The sequence below is a fragment of the Polypterus senegalus genome, chromosome 6 (assembly GCF_016835505.1).
Source record: "Polypterus senegalus isolate Bchr_013 chromosome 6, ASM1683550v1, whole genome shotgun sequence".
In the NCBI taxonomy this organism is placed as follows: domain Eukaryota; kingdom Metazoa; phylum Chordata; class Cladistia; order Polypteriformes; family Polypteridae; genus Polypterus; species Polypterus senegalus.
The window spans coordinates 122,653,764-122,668,422 of NC_053159.1; the positions used below are offsets into that span (position 1 = coordinate 122,653,764).

General features: G+C 40.7%; 1 protein-coding gene across 1 annotated transcript in view; it reads right to left on the reverse strand.

Moving 5' to 3' along the window:
• Positions 1-372: 372 nt before the first annotated feature.
• The window catches only part of LOC120530660 (dynein beta chain, flagellar outer arm-like), a 71,087-nt gene continuing 56,800 nt past the window's right edge, over positions 373-14,659 (reverse strand). Inside the window, exons 21-29 of the mRNA XM_039755084.1 lie at positions 14,292-14,455; positions 10,818-10,965; positions 10,164-10,304; positions 8,585-8,707; positions 6,285-6,497; positions 3,269-3,480; positions 1,350-1,569; positions 1,034-1,055; positions 373-392 (exon numbers count right to left, since the gene is read on the reverse strand). Coding sequence (XP_039611018.1) covers positions 373-392; positions 1,034-1,055; positions 1,350-1,569; positions 3,269-3,480; positions 6,285-6,497; positions 8,585-8,707; positions 10,164-10,304; positions 10,818-10,965; positions 14,292-14,455 — 1,263 coding nt within the window. The remainder of the gene's footprint in view (positions 393-1,033; positions 1,056-1,349; positions 1,570-3,268; positions 3,481-6,284; positions 6,498-8,584; positions 8,708-10,163; positions 10,305-10,817; positions 10,966-14,291; positions 14,456-14,659) is intronic.

The window sequence follows — 14,659 nt, forward strand, 5'->3', positions numbered from 1 at the left end:
CACTTCCTGTCTTCCCCTTTAAAAGCCTGCCCTTTTTCCCTTTTCCCTCAGTCTTGTTCTGGACTCAGTTGTATGCACTTCAGTGCTGATTATTTAATAAAAACAACTTTTGCAGCCGTACCATATTATCATATTATACGGGTGGCTGCCCCAAACCTTTATCTGTTTATGTCTCGTTTTTGTGATAAACAGTAATCTTAGGTGGAGTTTTCAGCCTGCTTCCATAGTGTTCACCTACTTTGTAGGCCAAGTGTCAGCAAGTCCCCCAGGGTCATTTGTCGCAGAGTTCCTGGAGTTACACGGAGTTGTCCCCCAGTATCACGGACAAGCTGCTTCCAATGCCTTGTTCTCATAGCAGGGTTCAAGAGGTCCTTAATCAGAGGCAAGGTCAGCTAAAAGAAAAGTAAACAGGAAACACAAATGGCAGAAATCATTAATAAAGGATGGCCGTAAAAACTTATATATTTATGAGGTGAAAAGTCAGTAACTTCATACCCTACAGACGGCATATTTGCCTGGACTCTTAAAAGATAATCTTTACCATACGAGAACATAAGTGATGTTTTAAATTCTGTCAGTTTCATCTAGCAATAACTAGATAATAGTTCAATGAAATTTCAACAGGCTACAAAATAAGAAAGTGAATACTTTTTAAATGTTTTTAAGGAAAAGAAAAAAGTTGAGGTTAGATAAACAGATAGACAGGACTTTATTAATCCCCTTTTAAATAAATGGCAGGCAGGCAGGCAGGCAGGCAGGCAGATAGATAGATAGATAGATAGATAGATAGATAGATAGATAGATAGATAGATAGATAGATAGATAGATAGATAGATAGATAGATAGATAGATAGATAGATAGATAGATAGATAGATAGTTGGCTAATCTCACAGAAAGTCTGCACTGTTTTGAATTGAACATCAGCTGTGCATTGAGATCACACATTTCAGTGGTGGTTATGTGGGATTGGTGTGCTAAGAGATACGTTTTTCCCATTTTATGTATTTATTACCAAAAATGCTCCCTATTTACCTGCAGGTTTATTGAAATCCTCCTGGGTGACAGATGAGTACACAAAATTAATTTTTCAAGGGAAGCAAACAACCACAGGGCAAAAAGAAATTGACTTACATTTGCATTCTGCTTCCAGTTCCTGGTACAACCCTGCATGTCTAAACCATGTCTAAACTATGTGCACTAGTTGAGCTTCTCCTCTATTATAGGCACAAGGTTTTTCTCAAATCTGTAAAGTTTGAACAGGCTCCAAACTTTGGACTGATTTTTGGAAATGTTTTACTTGTGCAGTTTATTTCTGTCATCAGCTTGTAAACAGGTTCATCAGACCTACCTGTATAACATTAACCGATTCCATGGTCCCGGTGTATACATCCCAGCCTTGCACCTTTCGTGAGAGAGATTTGATCAGGTTGAGCTGCTCCTCTGTGCTTTGGATAAGCTGGGCTGTGTCAATAACTTGCCAGGGTTGCAACTTCCAGCCATTTTGCTGTTTTCTAATCACTTCAACAGCCTGCCACATTAAGGTGAGATTCCTTACAGTGCTCTGACATCTAAGAGAGAAAACAGTTCAGTAAATGACGACATACAAGAAAGTTAGCAGCAGTTTTTGAGGCTCAGGGTAAGGACTGCAGGTTTAAACATTATACGCTCTTCTGAACCTTAAGTGTCATTGAAGAAGATCCACAGAAAGCATGCTAGCCACTGTAGTACCAGACCTCATGCACTATTTAGAATTATGGTAAGGCCTTATAGTCCACTGAGACACAAAGATTTAAAAACCCAAAAAGGCTTTGAGAACTCTGATTTGAGAATACAGTACATTTAAACATTACAAGTTTGAGGCCTTAAACAGCCACTCAGGATTGTAGATTTTAGTAATCAGTGATTATAGAAAATCTAGCTTCAGAACCCACTGAACTGACAGTGTCAAATTTAAGAAATGACTGAAAACAAGGAGTTTTTAGCCAACTTAGGAAAGTCAACAAAAATAAGTTGTTCCTGGACTGGGCCTCAGGTGTGAAGCACTTTGAGCTACTGTTTGTATGAAAATGTGCTATATAAATAAATGTTGTTGTTGTTGTTGAAAAAGGATGAGTGACGTGGGAAAAATTTACAGAATTGAAAGAAAATTCTTCATAAGCTCATTGAGAATCCATCCATCCATTATCCAATCCACTATATCCTAATACAGCTTCATGGGGGTCTTCTGGAGCCAATCCCAGCCAACACAGGGCGCAAGGCAGGAATAAACCCTGGGCAGGGTTCACACACACACACACACACACACACACACACACACACACACACACCAAGCAAACTAGGGACAATTTAGGATTGCCAATGCACCTAACCTGCATGTCTTTGGACTGTGGGAGGAAACCGGAGCACCCAGAGGAAACCCACACAGACACGGGGTCATTGAGAATGACCAAACTAAATAGTCAATGACTTGGTTGTAAATAAGGCAAAACACCAGCACACAGTAATCACAGCACCACAGACGTCCAATTTACAACTACCAATTGGCTTTGAGATGATTTATTTGATATTATGGAAGGAAACCAGACTGTTTGGGGAAAAAAGGAAATACAAACACAAAGAACACAGTTCAGTTTACATTGTGTGAATCTGTAAAGGGCATCCCACACCCCGGGTTCAAAAGACTTATTTTTTTCAGTTACTTTTATACAGCCTTTTTATTTACTTCCAATATACTGCTACATAATATAATTCTTTTCTTACTTTCTTTTCCACCTTCACTCATCTCCAGGTGAGCTTTGTCCTCCACCTCTCCCAACTTCAACTTACCTGGTAGAGGCAGAGTGTCTCCTTTTCAGGCCTGACCCAGGAGTATTTCCTGTGTCACAATATTGCCTCCAGGAAGAACTTTTCAGACAGGTGGAACCTCGGTTAGATAGGAGAGCCTCCTCCTAGCAGCTTCCTCCAGCAGCATCCAAGGACCCCAGCAGTGCTGCCTTACTAGGACTACAACTCCTACGTGTCCAAATGAGAAGGATGCTACCACCCATCATTCTAAGGGAACACACTAACTACTCCAACCTAAATATCAATCCATTCATCCAAGCTGTCAGTTCATTATAAGGGCTTTCCAGCCCATTCCTTCCTTCTATTGCAACAGTAACCCAACAAACCCAGTTTCCTAGAAGTGTGAGGCAGTAGCATTAACCACTTTCCTGTAAAAAGATGCACACATAAAATCAAAGGACATATAATTGGTGCTTAACTTACTCATTTAATGTGGCAAAGTCCACTATTGTGGCCTCAAGAAGCTCTTGCAGCTCCTTGAGATCTTTTGCTTCTTGCTGCAGACTTTTTACTTGCTTAGTGAACTTCTTAATCCTTACGTAGGCATTTTGAAGCAAGCAGTCTCTCATATAAACATCAGATACATCTATTTCTTCTTTAAGTTGGTTAAGTCTTTCAGCAAAACTTGAGAGATCCTGTAGACAAAAAACATTACCAATGAGAGTTCCCTCATCTAGGACTGTAACTTTGGTGAGTGGCATTTGTGCATCAATTATCCTTAGAGCTCTGTTATCTGGTAACAGGTGTCAAAGGCCGGTCTCTCTCACTCCTACTATGGGTTTGCCTCAGGAAAAATGCTTTGTAAGACCATGGGAATACTCACAAGCATCTGGCTAGGTGATGGACACTTGTGGTTTGTCCCAGTAGATGAAAGGAGTAACTCAATGCTCCACCGCATTGAAAGAGGAAAACTCTGATGGCTGTTGGCAAATTTACATCCAATCATTATTCAAGGTGGTCTGCCATTTTAGATACAATGGACTTAATGCTTGAAAGGATACCATCTATTGACTCTGTAGTCCTGGGAGACATTAACTCTTGCAAAGAAAATGATGGCAATACCTGGACGGGCATAGATGAGATGACCTGCCTGCGTGGTCTGAATTCAAGTAGTAAACTGTTACTGCATTTCAGCTCTAGTCAGGAATTGTCCATAATGAGCACTAGGGTCAAACAAAAGGGTGATAATAAATGTACCCAATACCAGATTACCTTTAGACAAAAGGTCAATAATCGCATTGTAATTATGTTGTCTGATTGGAGGCTTTATGTTCTGAACTCTCAGATAAGCTTTCAACTGATCAATGCTCAATGGTGAGCTGACTCAGATGGATGGCTCACTTGCTGAATGGACCCAAACAAGTAGTGAGGGTATACTGGGAATGATTAGTAGATACCTTTGTTTAGAATCAGTGCAAATCTCACCTCCTAAAGTGCTTCTCCTGTATTCCAGGAGAAGTCAGAGATCTAAAGTTCCATTGGACTTCAAGACTTCAGACAGGCATAAGTAGCTGTGACATTGGTGTCTGCCATGGTGGCTACCCTATGACTTGTTAGCAGACATCAGTAGTAAGAAAAGTGGTCATATATAGGAAGATTTTTGCATAACATTAGTAGGACCGGAACATCCAAAGATTTGACCGAAAGTAATGGACCGGCTAAAAAGGCACCAGTAACAGCAGTGGTGAAAGTGACTTTCATGAGGCCATGGAGAATAACATTTGGAAAGCCTTGAAGAGGTTCTGGCTACCCATTCAAAGATTCAGGAAGATTAAGTTGAATACTGCCTGGGTTTTCATCATACTGAAAGAGGGCACTTTGAGCAGCTCCTCAACCAGACGTCTTGGTGGGGATGCAGTCCACTTTTGTGGCTGAAGTTGTTGCAGCAATTAAAAAGATAGTATCAGACATAAAATGCCAAAACAACACAGGAAATTGTGGGGGTGTTTTGACTACCATTTCTCTTTAATGCTGCATGGAAGACAGAAACAATACCTTGGGACTAGCAGACTGAAGATGTGATCTAAATTTTTAGAAAGGGATGCAAGAGAGTGTATTCCAGTTACTAAGGAATCACACTCCTTGGCAACCTTGGTAATCCCATCTTGGATTAATGAAACAGAGAATACATACAATGGTTGAAACTCTGATCCAGGGGAAATAATACAGATTATGTCCTTGCTGCTTAATAGTGGACAAACTCTTTACCCTTGCAAAAATATGTGAGGGATCACGGGCATTTGTCAGTCCTGTCTAAATGTGTGTTGCTGATTTGGAAGAAGTCTAGACTCTTTTTCCCCCATGGAGTTCTGGGGTCATTGCTGTATTTGCAGAGCAGGAGTTGTGTTTAGTGTGGGCATTGGATTCATCCAAGGGTATGTCTAATATTCCCACTGCGGTTAATGATTTTCATGAACAAGATATCCAGGCACAACTGAAGTGTGGAGGAGATCTAATTTAAAAAAACCCAATGGCTGCTGTCAACAAATGATGTTGTTCTTTTGGCCACATCTCACTGTGAAGTCTAGTGTGCAGTGGAATGGTTCACAGCTAAGTGTAAAATTATGTGGCTAGGAAGAAAATGAGTGCCTTCAGATCTGAGGTCATGGTCTGCTCCCTGACAAGAATGGTTTGTTCCCTGTAGGTAACCTGTGAGCGGGAGTCTTGTTCGCAAGTAAACTGTATAGGAGATTATGAGATGAACAAATAAATCAGAGCCACGCCAATGGTTTTATGAATGGTGTATCAGACAGTGGTGATGAAGTGGGACTTAGGTTCAAGAACAAAGCTGTCAATTTACCAGCCAGTCAACATCCACATTCTCACTTATGGTTACAAGCTCTGGGAAGAGATTAAGAGACAATGGCTGCAAGTACAAGATGCCAAATTGTGGTTTGAATATCTGGTTAGGATGCCCCTGGACCATTCCATTGGGGGTTGTACAGGGTACAGCCCAGCAGGAGAAAGCAGAAGGGAAGACCCAGGACACACTGATTAAAGAAGTGGCTGGGATTGGATTGGCCTGGCCTGGTCAGCTCAGCACAGTTTAGAGTGTTGCCACTACAACCCTCTCAATGAAAACTGGGACAAAAATTATGATGATAACTGCATGTTTCCAATGTCCTAAAAGCTCAGTAGAAATCTGCAAACTTTGACATAACAGACAGAAAAGTCAAAAGGCTAAGGGGAAAGGGCATCGGAAAAAGCAATAAAGGCTTTGTGTACACTCACAAAGTGGTGATTGTTTATTTTTAGTGGAAGCCTTACAGTGCAATTCTGTGGTGCAACCTAAAGCCCAGTTCTGAGACAGCAAGCAAAAATATACAAAAGATTTATAAACCTAATTTAGAGGGAATAGTCACATTTAAATTATAATAAAAGGCATTCTGCTGACACTTGATCAATACTCTAGTGACAAATTTTACAGTGAAAGGCCCACCTTATTGATTCTCTCAGATTCTTGGTGAATCTTTGGACTTAGGCGCTGTTTTGCCAGTGAGATCTTGGTTTTCAGATTGTTCCAACGGCTAGGGATTGCCTTGAACAGAGCCTGGATTTCCACCGGGAGTTTAACATCATATTTTTCAAGCAATTTTAACGTTTTCTGCATAACAAAAAACTGCCCTTCCATTTCTGTTTGTTTTGCAGACACCTTGAGAGGGGAAAAAAACAGTCATAAGCACATTTGATTGCATGCATATTTATCACTTGTATGTCACCAATATCACAAATGAGGCTCAGAACATAAGTGTAAGTTTAGTCCACCACCAGAGAGGGTTACAGCAGCTTTCAAGGTAGGCTGGTCTAGTGTTGTGGAAACAGCAGAGTTAGAAAGGAACACAAATCCTTCTGTATTCCTCTTTCTTTCCATAGATACTTGCACAACTGAATACACAGCCACAATTCAATATAAAGGCATAGTCTAATGTTGGGCCAGCTGAAGTGAATGATTTCTGCCCAGTGGCACTCACATCTGTCATCATGAAGTGCTTTGAGAAACTGGTGCGGAGACATATCATCGCCTGCCTGCCAACAGACCTGGACCCATTTCAATTTGCTTACAAAGCAAAGAGATCCACAGAGGACGCTGCGGCCACAGCCCTTCATGCTGCCCTGACCCACCTGGAGCAACAGGGGAGTTATGGCAGACTTCTCTTTGTGGACTTCAGCTCGACATTTAACACCATCCTCCCACAATGACGGGTGTCCAAACTGTAAGATCTGGGATCACTCACCTGTGGTTGGATACTGGACTTCATGTTTGGTCGCTCCCAGATGGCAGGCTGGGTCCCCACACCTCCACTGCTCTCAGCCTCAACATCAGGACGCCGTAGGATTGTGTGCTCAGCCCGCTCCTCTACACCCTCTAAATATATGACTATGTCCCTACTCACCATAGCAACAAGATCATAAAGTTTGCGGATGACACGACGGTGGTCGGACTCATCTCAGGCAAGGAGGGTGAGCTGGCATACAGGGATGAGGTGGAGCGGCTGTCAGAGTGGTGCAGAGTCAATAACCTGCTCCTCAACACCAAAAAGCAAAACTGACGTCCAGCCACTCATCATTGGAGAGCTGTTCAGGTTTCTGGGCATTGAGCTGGAGGATGACCTGACCTGAAGCGCCAACACCAAGGAGCTGTTGAAGAAGGCGCAGCAGAGACTGTATTTTCTGAGAATCCTCAGAAAGAAACATCTCCCCAAAAATCTTCTCCTTGCCTTTTATCACTGTTCCATCGAGAGTGTGCTTACGTACGGACTGTGTGTGTGGTACGGCGGCTGCACTTTCTCAGAAAGGGAAGCGCTCCAAGGGTCGTCAGGACAGCGGAGAGAACAATTTGCTGCACCCTCCCCACTCTAGAAAAAATCTACACCTCCCGATGCCGCAAAAAAGCAATAGACATTTCACAGGATGCATTACATCCCGGTCATTGCCTCTTCCAGCTTTTGCTACTGGGCAAGAGATACAGAGCAATGAAAACCAGGACAAACCGCCTTAAAAACAGCTTTTATCCAAAAGCAATCATGGCCCTGAACTCAGATTAAAACTGCTCCATATCATTCTCCCAATGTGCAATATTGACCTTAAGTCAACCAGTGCAATTTGTACATTTAACCAGTGCAATTTGTATATACTGTATAACAAGTGCAATTTGTATATTTTATAAAGTACTTTTATTACTATTCAGTTTGTTATTATTTTCTCTGTTCTTGTCTTTTTAACTCTTATGCTTCACACTGAGGAGACCATACTTTGCATACTGGGTCCACCCTGCATGAAATTTGCATATTCTCCCTGTGTTGGCATGGGTTTCCTCTCAGCCCCAAACCATGCAGGTTAGTTGGACTGGTGATGCTAAATTGGCCATAGTGTATGATTGGGGTGTGTGTGTGTATGTTTGCTCTGCAATGGACTGGAACCCTGGTTTTTTTCTGCCTTGTGCTCTGTGTTAGCTGGGATATGTGCAGTCACCCCCCTGTGACTCTGTTCAGGACTAAGCGTGTATAAAATGACTGACTGACTGACCAATCTAAAGGAACTTTCCTAGCCAATACAAGTGTTTACTCAAAGAAACCAATCATGGGTGCCTAAATGTATTGTTTTGGACTAGAAAAAATAACCCAGCACCTCATCTAATGAAATCAGAAAGAAATTGATAATCTTAATGAACAGTCAGAAAGTTTACAATTCCACTCGCTTTTGACAAGGATACAAAGCACCTAAGAAAATACAACTGACCTCATTGAAAAGTCGCATCATGCTCATAAAAAACCCTGTGTCCCTCTCTTCTCCTGTGATACCCTCAATGTGAGGCTCTGTCCTTTTCAGAAAAGCATCCAGACTCTTCAGGGTATCTGTCACCTAGAACAAAAGGAACAAGCTGCAGCTATTCATTATGCACTTAGAGACAAAGTGAAAAAAAAAATGTTTTCTGCAGACTGAGGTGACATTTTTAAAAGGAAACAATCTTCGCCCACACTAGCATTTTCACATCATTATACACATTAAAACAACTGGAAAAAGCATATGATGTGGTCATCCGCTGACACTGGGCATGCACGCACCATGGAATTTTTACCCATAAACGGCTTTTTTTGGAAGTGATGGTAACATTGCCAGCTACAGGATTTATAGCAAAATTGTAGCGATCAGTAAATAATAAGTATGCAGCATTCAAACTATACAAAGTGCAATTTTGATGAATACAGGTAAGCAAAACAACATGTGCCATGGAAAGCAACTCTTCCATGCCTGCTTTTTTATCCAGGAATGAGACATTGTAATGAGCGTGATCCAATCAGGGAAGGACTATTTAAGCTCAAGCAGATCAGAGCATGAACGGATTTTCGTCTATCCACACCATAACACGGAGGCTGCATTTTCAGAGGTATATGGCCCTGGAGAGTATTTTTAGAAGTCTCCATTTTTGGGGGATGAAAACACTGAGGTAGTGTGAACAAATGATGAAAACAGAGAGTAAGGTCTGTGTTTTTAAACAAAAATGCAGCCGTGTGGACGGAGCCCAAGTATAACTTTATATTACAGCAGCACTGACAGCCCCTTATACCATTTGTATATGTGTAGGGTGCATTCAGTATGGCATTGACTTTTGGTTCTTTATATTATTAGCCCATCAATGCTATCGTGTTTGCATGTTCTCCCCGTGTCTGTGTGGGTTTCCTCTGGGTACTCCGGTTTCCTCCCTCAGTCCAAAGACATGCAGGTTAGGTGCATTGGCGATTCTAAATTGTCCCAAGTGTGTGCTTGGTGTGTGGGAGTGTGTGTGTGTGCGCCCTGCCCAGGATTTGTTTCCTGGCCTGTGCCCTGTGTTGGCTGGGATTGGCTCCAGCAGATCCCCGTGATCCTGTAGTTAGGATATACAGTAGCGGGTTGGATAATGGATTGATGGATGCTATTGCTAATTTATGCCATCACTCTACCATATTGTTGATACATTATCCTATCACATGCCATGCTAACAAACTGCACTTCTAATTGACCCTACAAGTCATTATTTTGCAACATGCATAGATTAAACTATGACATTCTTCTGCGACAACTAATGTCACCAAATAATTAAAACCCCTAAACTTAACGTTTAAGCTACTAAATTGCTGGTTCACATCACTTCACCATACTCCAAATGTTAAAAAATATAAATAGACACTATATAAACTCTATAGCCCCGTACTTATGAAATACGTTAGGATGGAGATCAGTACTATTCTAAGGCAATATGTTGCAGTAAAAAAAAAGTTGGGGCTTTTGTTTTTATTGGTCTGACTCAATACTGGATCTCTTGGGTTTCAAATTTTACCTTGTCTGTTAAATATCTGGCAAATGTCCACATCCACTTAAATGAATATGACAGCAATATTTGCTTGATGGGGCGAAAGTCAACCTGAATCCAGCCAATGTCTACCCAGTCCTGAAGTTTTGATATCTTGTCTTGGTCGATCTGAAAGAAAAAGATTCATCAATCTAGCCTACTGGGGAGATTTCAAAGGTTCAGGTATGACCATTTCTTATTCCCTATACAATAAATGAAGCAACACACCATTTTTTGTGAACATACAAGTCCTTGAAAATATTCATGCCCTCATGTATAGGAATGCAGTGTCACTCATGGCTATGAAACTAAACTCGTATCAGTGACTCATGTGACTCTGAGAAAGCCACATAAACTCACAGGGCTGTAACTTTTGGAATAGGTGCATTAAACTCCAGTGGTAAAGATCACATTCTATAGTCATTTTTAGGCCAGTGTTGCTACTGCCATGGTAACCCTTTCAAATTAACACACAAGAATCCCCAGGAGTACGATGAGCATATTATAGAGTGTAGAAAAAGACCAGGGTGTCAACAATTTGAACAAAGGGGGCAGACCTGATTCTCAGCAGAACAAGGGCAGTAGTAAAACCTTATCTTAAAAGTACAGTAATAGACAACTAATTGAAAGCCATTAGCATACCCGGTGGGCAGAGAGTTCAGCATCAAAATCCTCCAAAAGGGAAACTTCTGCATTTGGTTTGGCATCTGACGGCATTAGGAAGGCTCTTTCAGCTTCAATCAACAATGTGCTCTGGGACCTCAGGCTGCTGCTCTGTCTACTAAATGATCTAAACCAAAAATGATCAAGAGGCCATTAGATTCATCAAAAATTCAGGAACAATATGTTCCAAGTCCATTTAGATGGTAATGTGCTGAAGGGTTATCATACTTGTGTTATATAAAGTTTTGCCTTTTATTTCTATTCCTTTTTCCTTTTGGTAACTACATCAAATTTCTCTGAGCATCAATCACATATGCCAAATCAAGCCTCCTCATTACTGACAATTGATTTTGAATTGTCAACAAGTAATGGCCTAATATTTTGATTTGTCTCATATTTACCCTTCTGTTTTTGACATCTGGTGGCACCATTCCCTGTCAATTATGTACAAGACACAGCATGTATGACAGCTCAGTGGCAATGCTGCAATTTATGGGTGGCTTCACCATGCCTGCAGCAGCATATTGGACTGCAGCTGCCAACTGATTTCAGGGCTGTTGCTGTGGAAACTGTGGGCAGTAAAATAACTGAGTAGCTGGCAACGAGTGTGTGGCAGAATGATGACACTTTGAATAAGTTAGTTAAAAGTGCCTTCAAATTTTAACTTTACTGTCTACTTTACAGTATGTTCAGTTTTCCATTCACTGTACCAACATTGGGGGTTTCAATGAGACGTTCAAATGAAAACTGAGATCCAGCTATTGATAAGACAGTCTTGCATCTGAACAAAGAGTGGTGTAAGACAACAAAACATTACGCAACCACACACACTTAGCTACAACTCAGGTTATACAGGCCAGCAGTCAAGTTGCAAGTGATTTCATTTTAAACTTGCCTTGCACAGTCGGGTGTTTGGGAATTGTTCCACACTCAGACCATAATACTTAAAAAATCTTTGTCTACCTGTCATCTCAGAATTGAAAGCATTACCACTAATAAACATATAGCCAAGTTCAGGGATACACCAGATGGAATAATATTAGCAGTAAAAAAAATGATTTCTTATACTATAATGTTCGCTTATCATTTTAATCTATTCAATTGGAAAAGTCATAATCCTGCCATTAATTGGCCAATGTCCTATTCTTTTCAAAATTAGAAAAAAACATTTTTCATCTAAAGAACTGCCCAATGTGTTACGAACTAGAGAATTCCTAAGAATGAAAGTCCAAAACAGTAGAGAGGGAGACAACCATCAAACTTCAGCTTGTCAAAGAGAGAAAACCTTTTTTTTTCTATAAATAAAGTCATTTATGTTGCACTCTTTGTAAATAGCCAGGGTTTGATGGTCCTCATCATCCCAGTGAGCATTTTTGGGATTTCTTTCAACTTTAGTGCTTTGAAACTCTCTGGTTCATAACAAAAGGAACCAAGGCATCTCATATACTTTGGAGTTCCACTTCCCATTGGTCCTTCATACCTGGGCAGTAATAGCTGCATGAGCAGATTTTTCGAGGTGAAAATGAGAAAACCACATCCCTTGGAGTGAAATGTTGATACAGTGAGGTGAAACTCACAGCTGGTCTTCTTTCAAAATGAATGAATCTTACAAAACGTTTTTGTTTTCCCTGAAAATGACCTGAAATACAGGGTGGTCCAGATCTAATTATGCAGATCCAGATTGTCTGGATGACTTTGATTTATGCGGGGACAATTCCAGTTCAGCGTGAAGACAATTCTTCATGTCGTCAGTTCGCACACTTCTCGATGGTCCAGGATTTTTCGGGTGATTTTCTATGTAATAAACTTAATAAGTTATAGCGTAATGAAATTTGCATAATTAGATCTGGACCACCCTATACAATGTTCTGCAATTGTACAATGTTCATTTATCTTGTACTTGAAACCTGTTGCTAATTGACGCAAGAATTTAAACAAGCCGTTACCAGATAAGCGTGCTTTAACCAAGTGTTATTTTTTTCTCTAACTTGTATTCTCTAGCGTAACTTGTTCCTTTGGTGTTTTTAAACTGTTCTTCAAATTTATGCCGGCTTGTTCCCATATCAAGTTCATTTCAACTTTTTGCTAGTTGCCTGTATGTGTTATCTAGACAAAAATAATGCAGTATGAAAGCATGCTGCCATCAAGTTCAGTCTTAGGCAGCACCTGTTCCTCAACTAATGCTTGCTACTCCATGAGACAGTCAGGGATTCTATTTTCTTCACTAAATTGCTAATTCTAATGGTCTGTGTCGATACACTGTATTAGGTGCACTCAGCTCATGAATTCCATCATGCAAAAGGTTCACACACATTTACTCTTTACATTAGGAGACCTGGGTTTGCTTCCTGGGTCCTCCCTGCGTGGAGTTTGCATGTTCTCCCCGTGTCTGAGTGGGTTTCCTCCGGGTACTCCGGTTTCCTCCCACAGTCCAAAGATATGCAGGTTAGGTGCAATGGCGATTCTAAATTGTCCCTAGTGTGTGCTTGGTGTGTGTGTGTGTGTATGCGCCCTGTGGTGGACTGGCACCCTGCCCGGGTTTTGTTTCCTGCCTTGTGCCCTGTGTTGGCTGGGATTGGCTCCAGCAGACCCCCGTGACCCTGTAGTTAGGATATAGCAGGTTGAATAATGGATGGATGGGTGGATGTATAGATTTTAACATAAGAATCCATCTATTTTCCAAACATATCTATTTCACTATAGGTTCAGACAAACTGGAGTCTGTTCCAGTAGCATGACAAGATAAAAGACTGCATTTACACTCACTCACACTGCATCAATTCTGAATCACTAACCAACTCAATCTGCAGGTCTTTGAGATGTAAGTGAAAAATCCAGTAGGACTTGCAAATTTGGTATAGTGATTTGTAGGCAGGTCTCTAGAGCACCACCTACTATACCACCATGCTGCCCCACAAATATTGAAGTGACTAAACTTCTTATAACCAAATTTATATCTGCAAGCTCACACAAGATGTTTGCATCACAAACAAGTGACCCTATCAGTATCTTTCAGTTTTACGATTGCAGTCTAATTATGAATTTGAAGTGATTTTATGATTGGACAGTTGCCTATAACATTTCATAAGACTTTAAAAAGTGGTGCATTGTCAAAATGAGGTTTCCCAAGTGAATGAGACATCCACAGGCTAGAAAAGAGACTAAATGTTCCATAAGCATTCTGTGTTATTTCAGCCTGTCCCAAAATGACATTTGGCCGTTTGACTCTGTACTGCTTATGTTTAATTCAGGATGTCCAGTACTCTAGATAGAAGAAAGAAAATGAAACATTAAATTCAGTATGACACAGTGGTTATTGCTGGTGCCTTATGGATTCAACATTCGAGGTTTGAATTCCACACCAAGTCTCCGTCTGTATTGGCACATTCTGCCACATTCTGATTCTTCAACCACTTTCCTAAAAAGATACAACATGAAAACATTTTAACATACCGATCACTCAGTGTGTCTGCAAAGTCCATCAAAAAGCTGGAGTCAGCAAACCGAGCAGGATTAGTAGATTTCACCCTCCCAAAGCCATTCAGAAAGTCCCTGAAGGAAGAGTTCACATCTTTCTTCCACAAGTATGAAAATTCACTTAAAACATCCAGAGTTGCCTTAAAAATATCAAAGAAAAATAAACAGACAATTTAATGAAAATAAAGCAGATCTTAGTGTTACCATTTAAGTTAAATTATTTAATTTTAAGAAAAAAAAAGAAAAAAGTTAAGGCAGTTTTACTAATCCCGCATCAAATTTTAATAATGAGGCCAGTTGGATGTTGGACTTTTTAGATGATGGTTTGGAAGAGCCATTTGTCT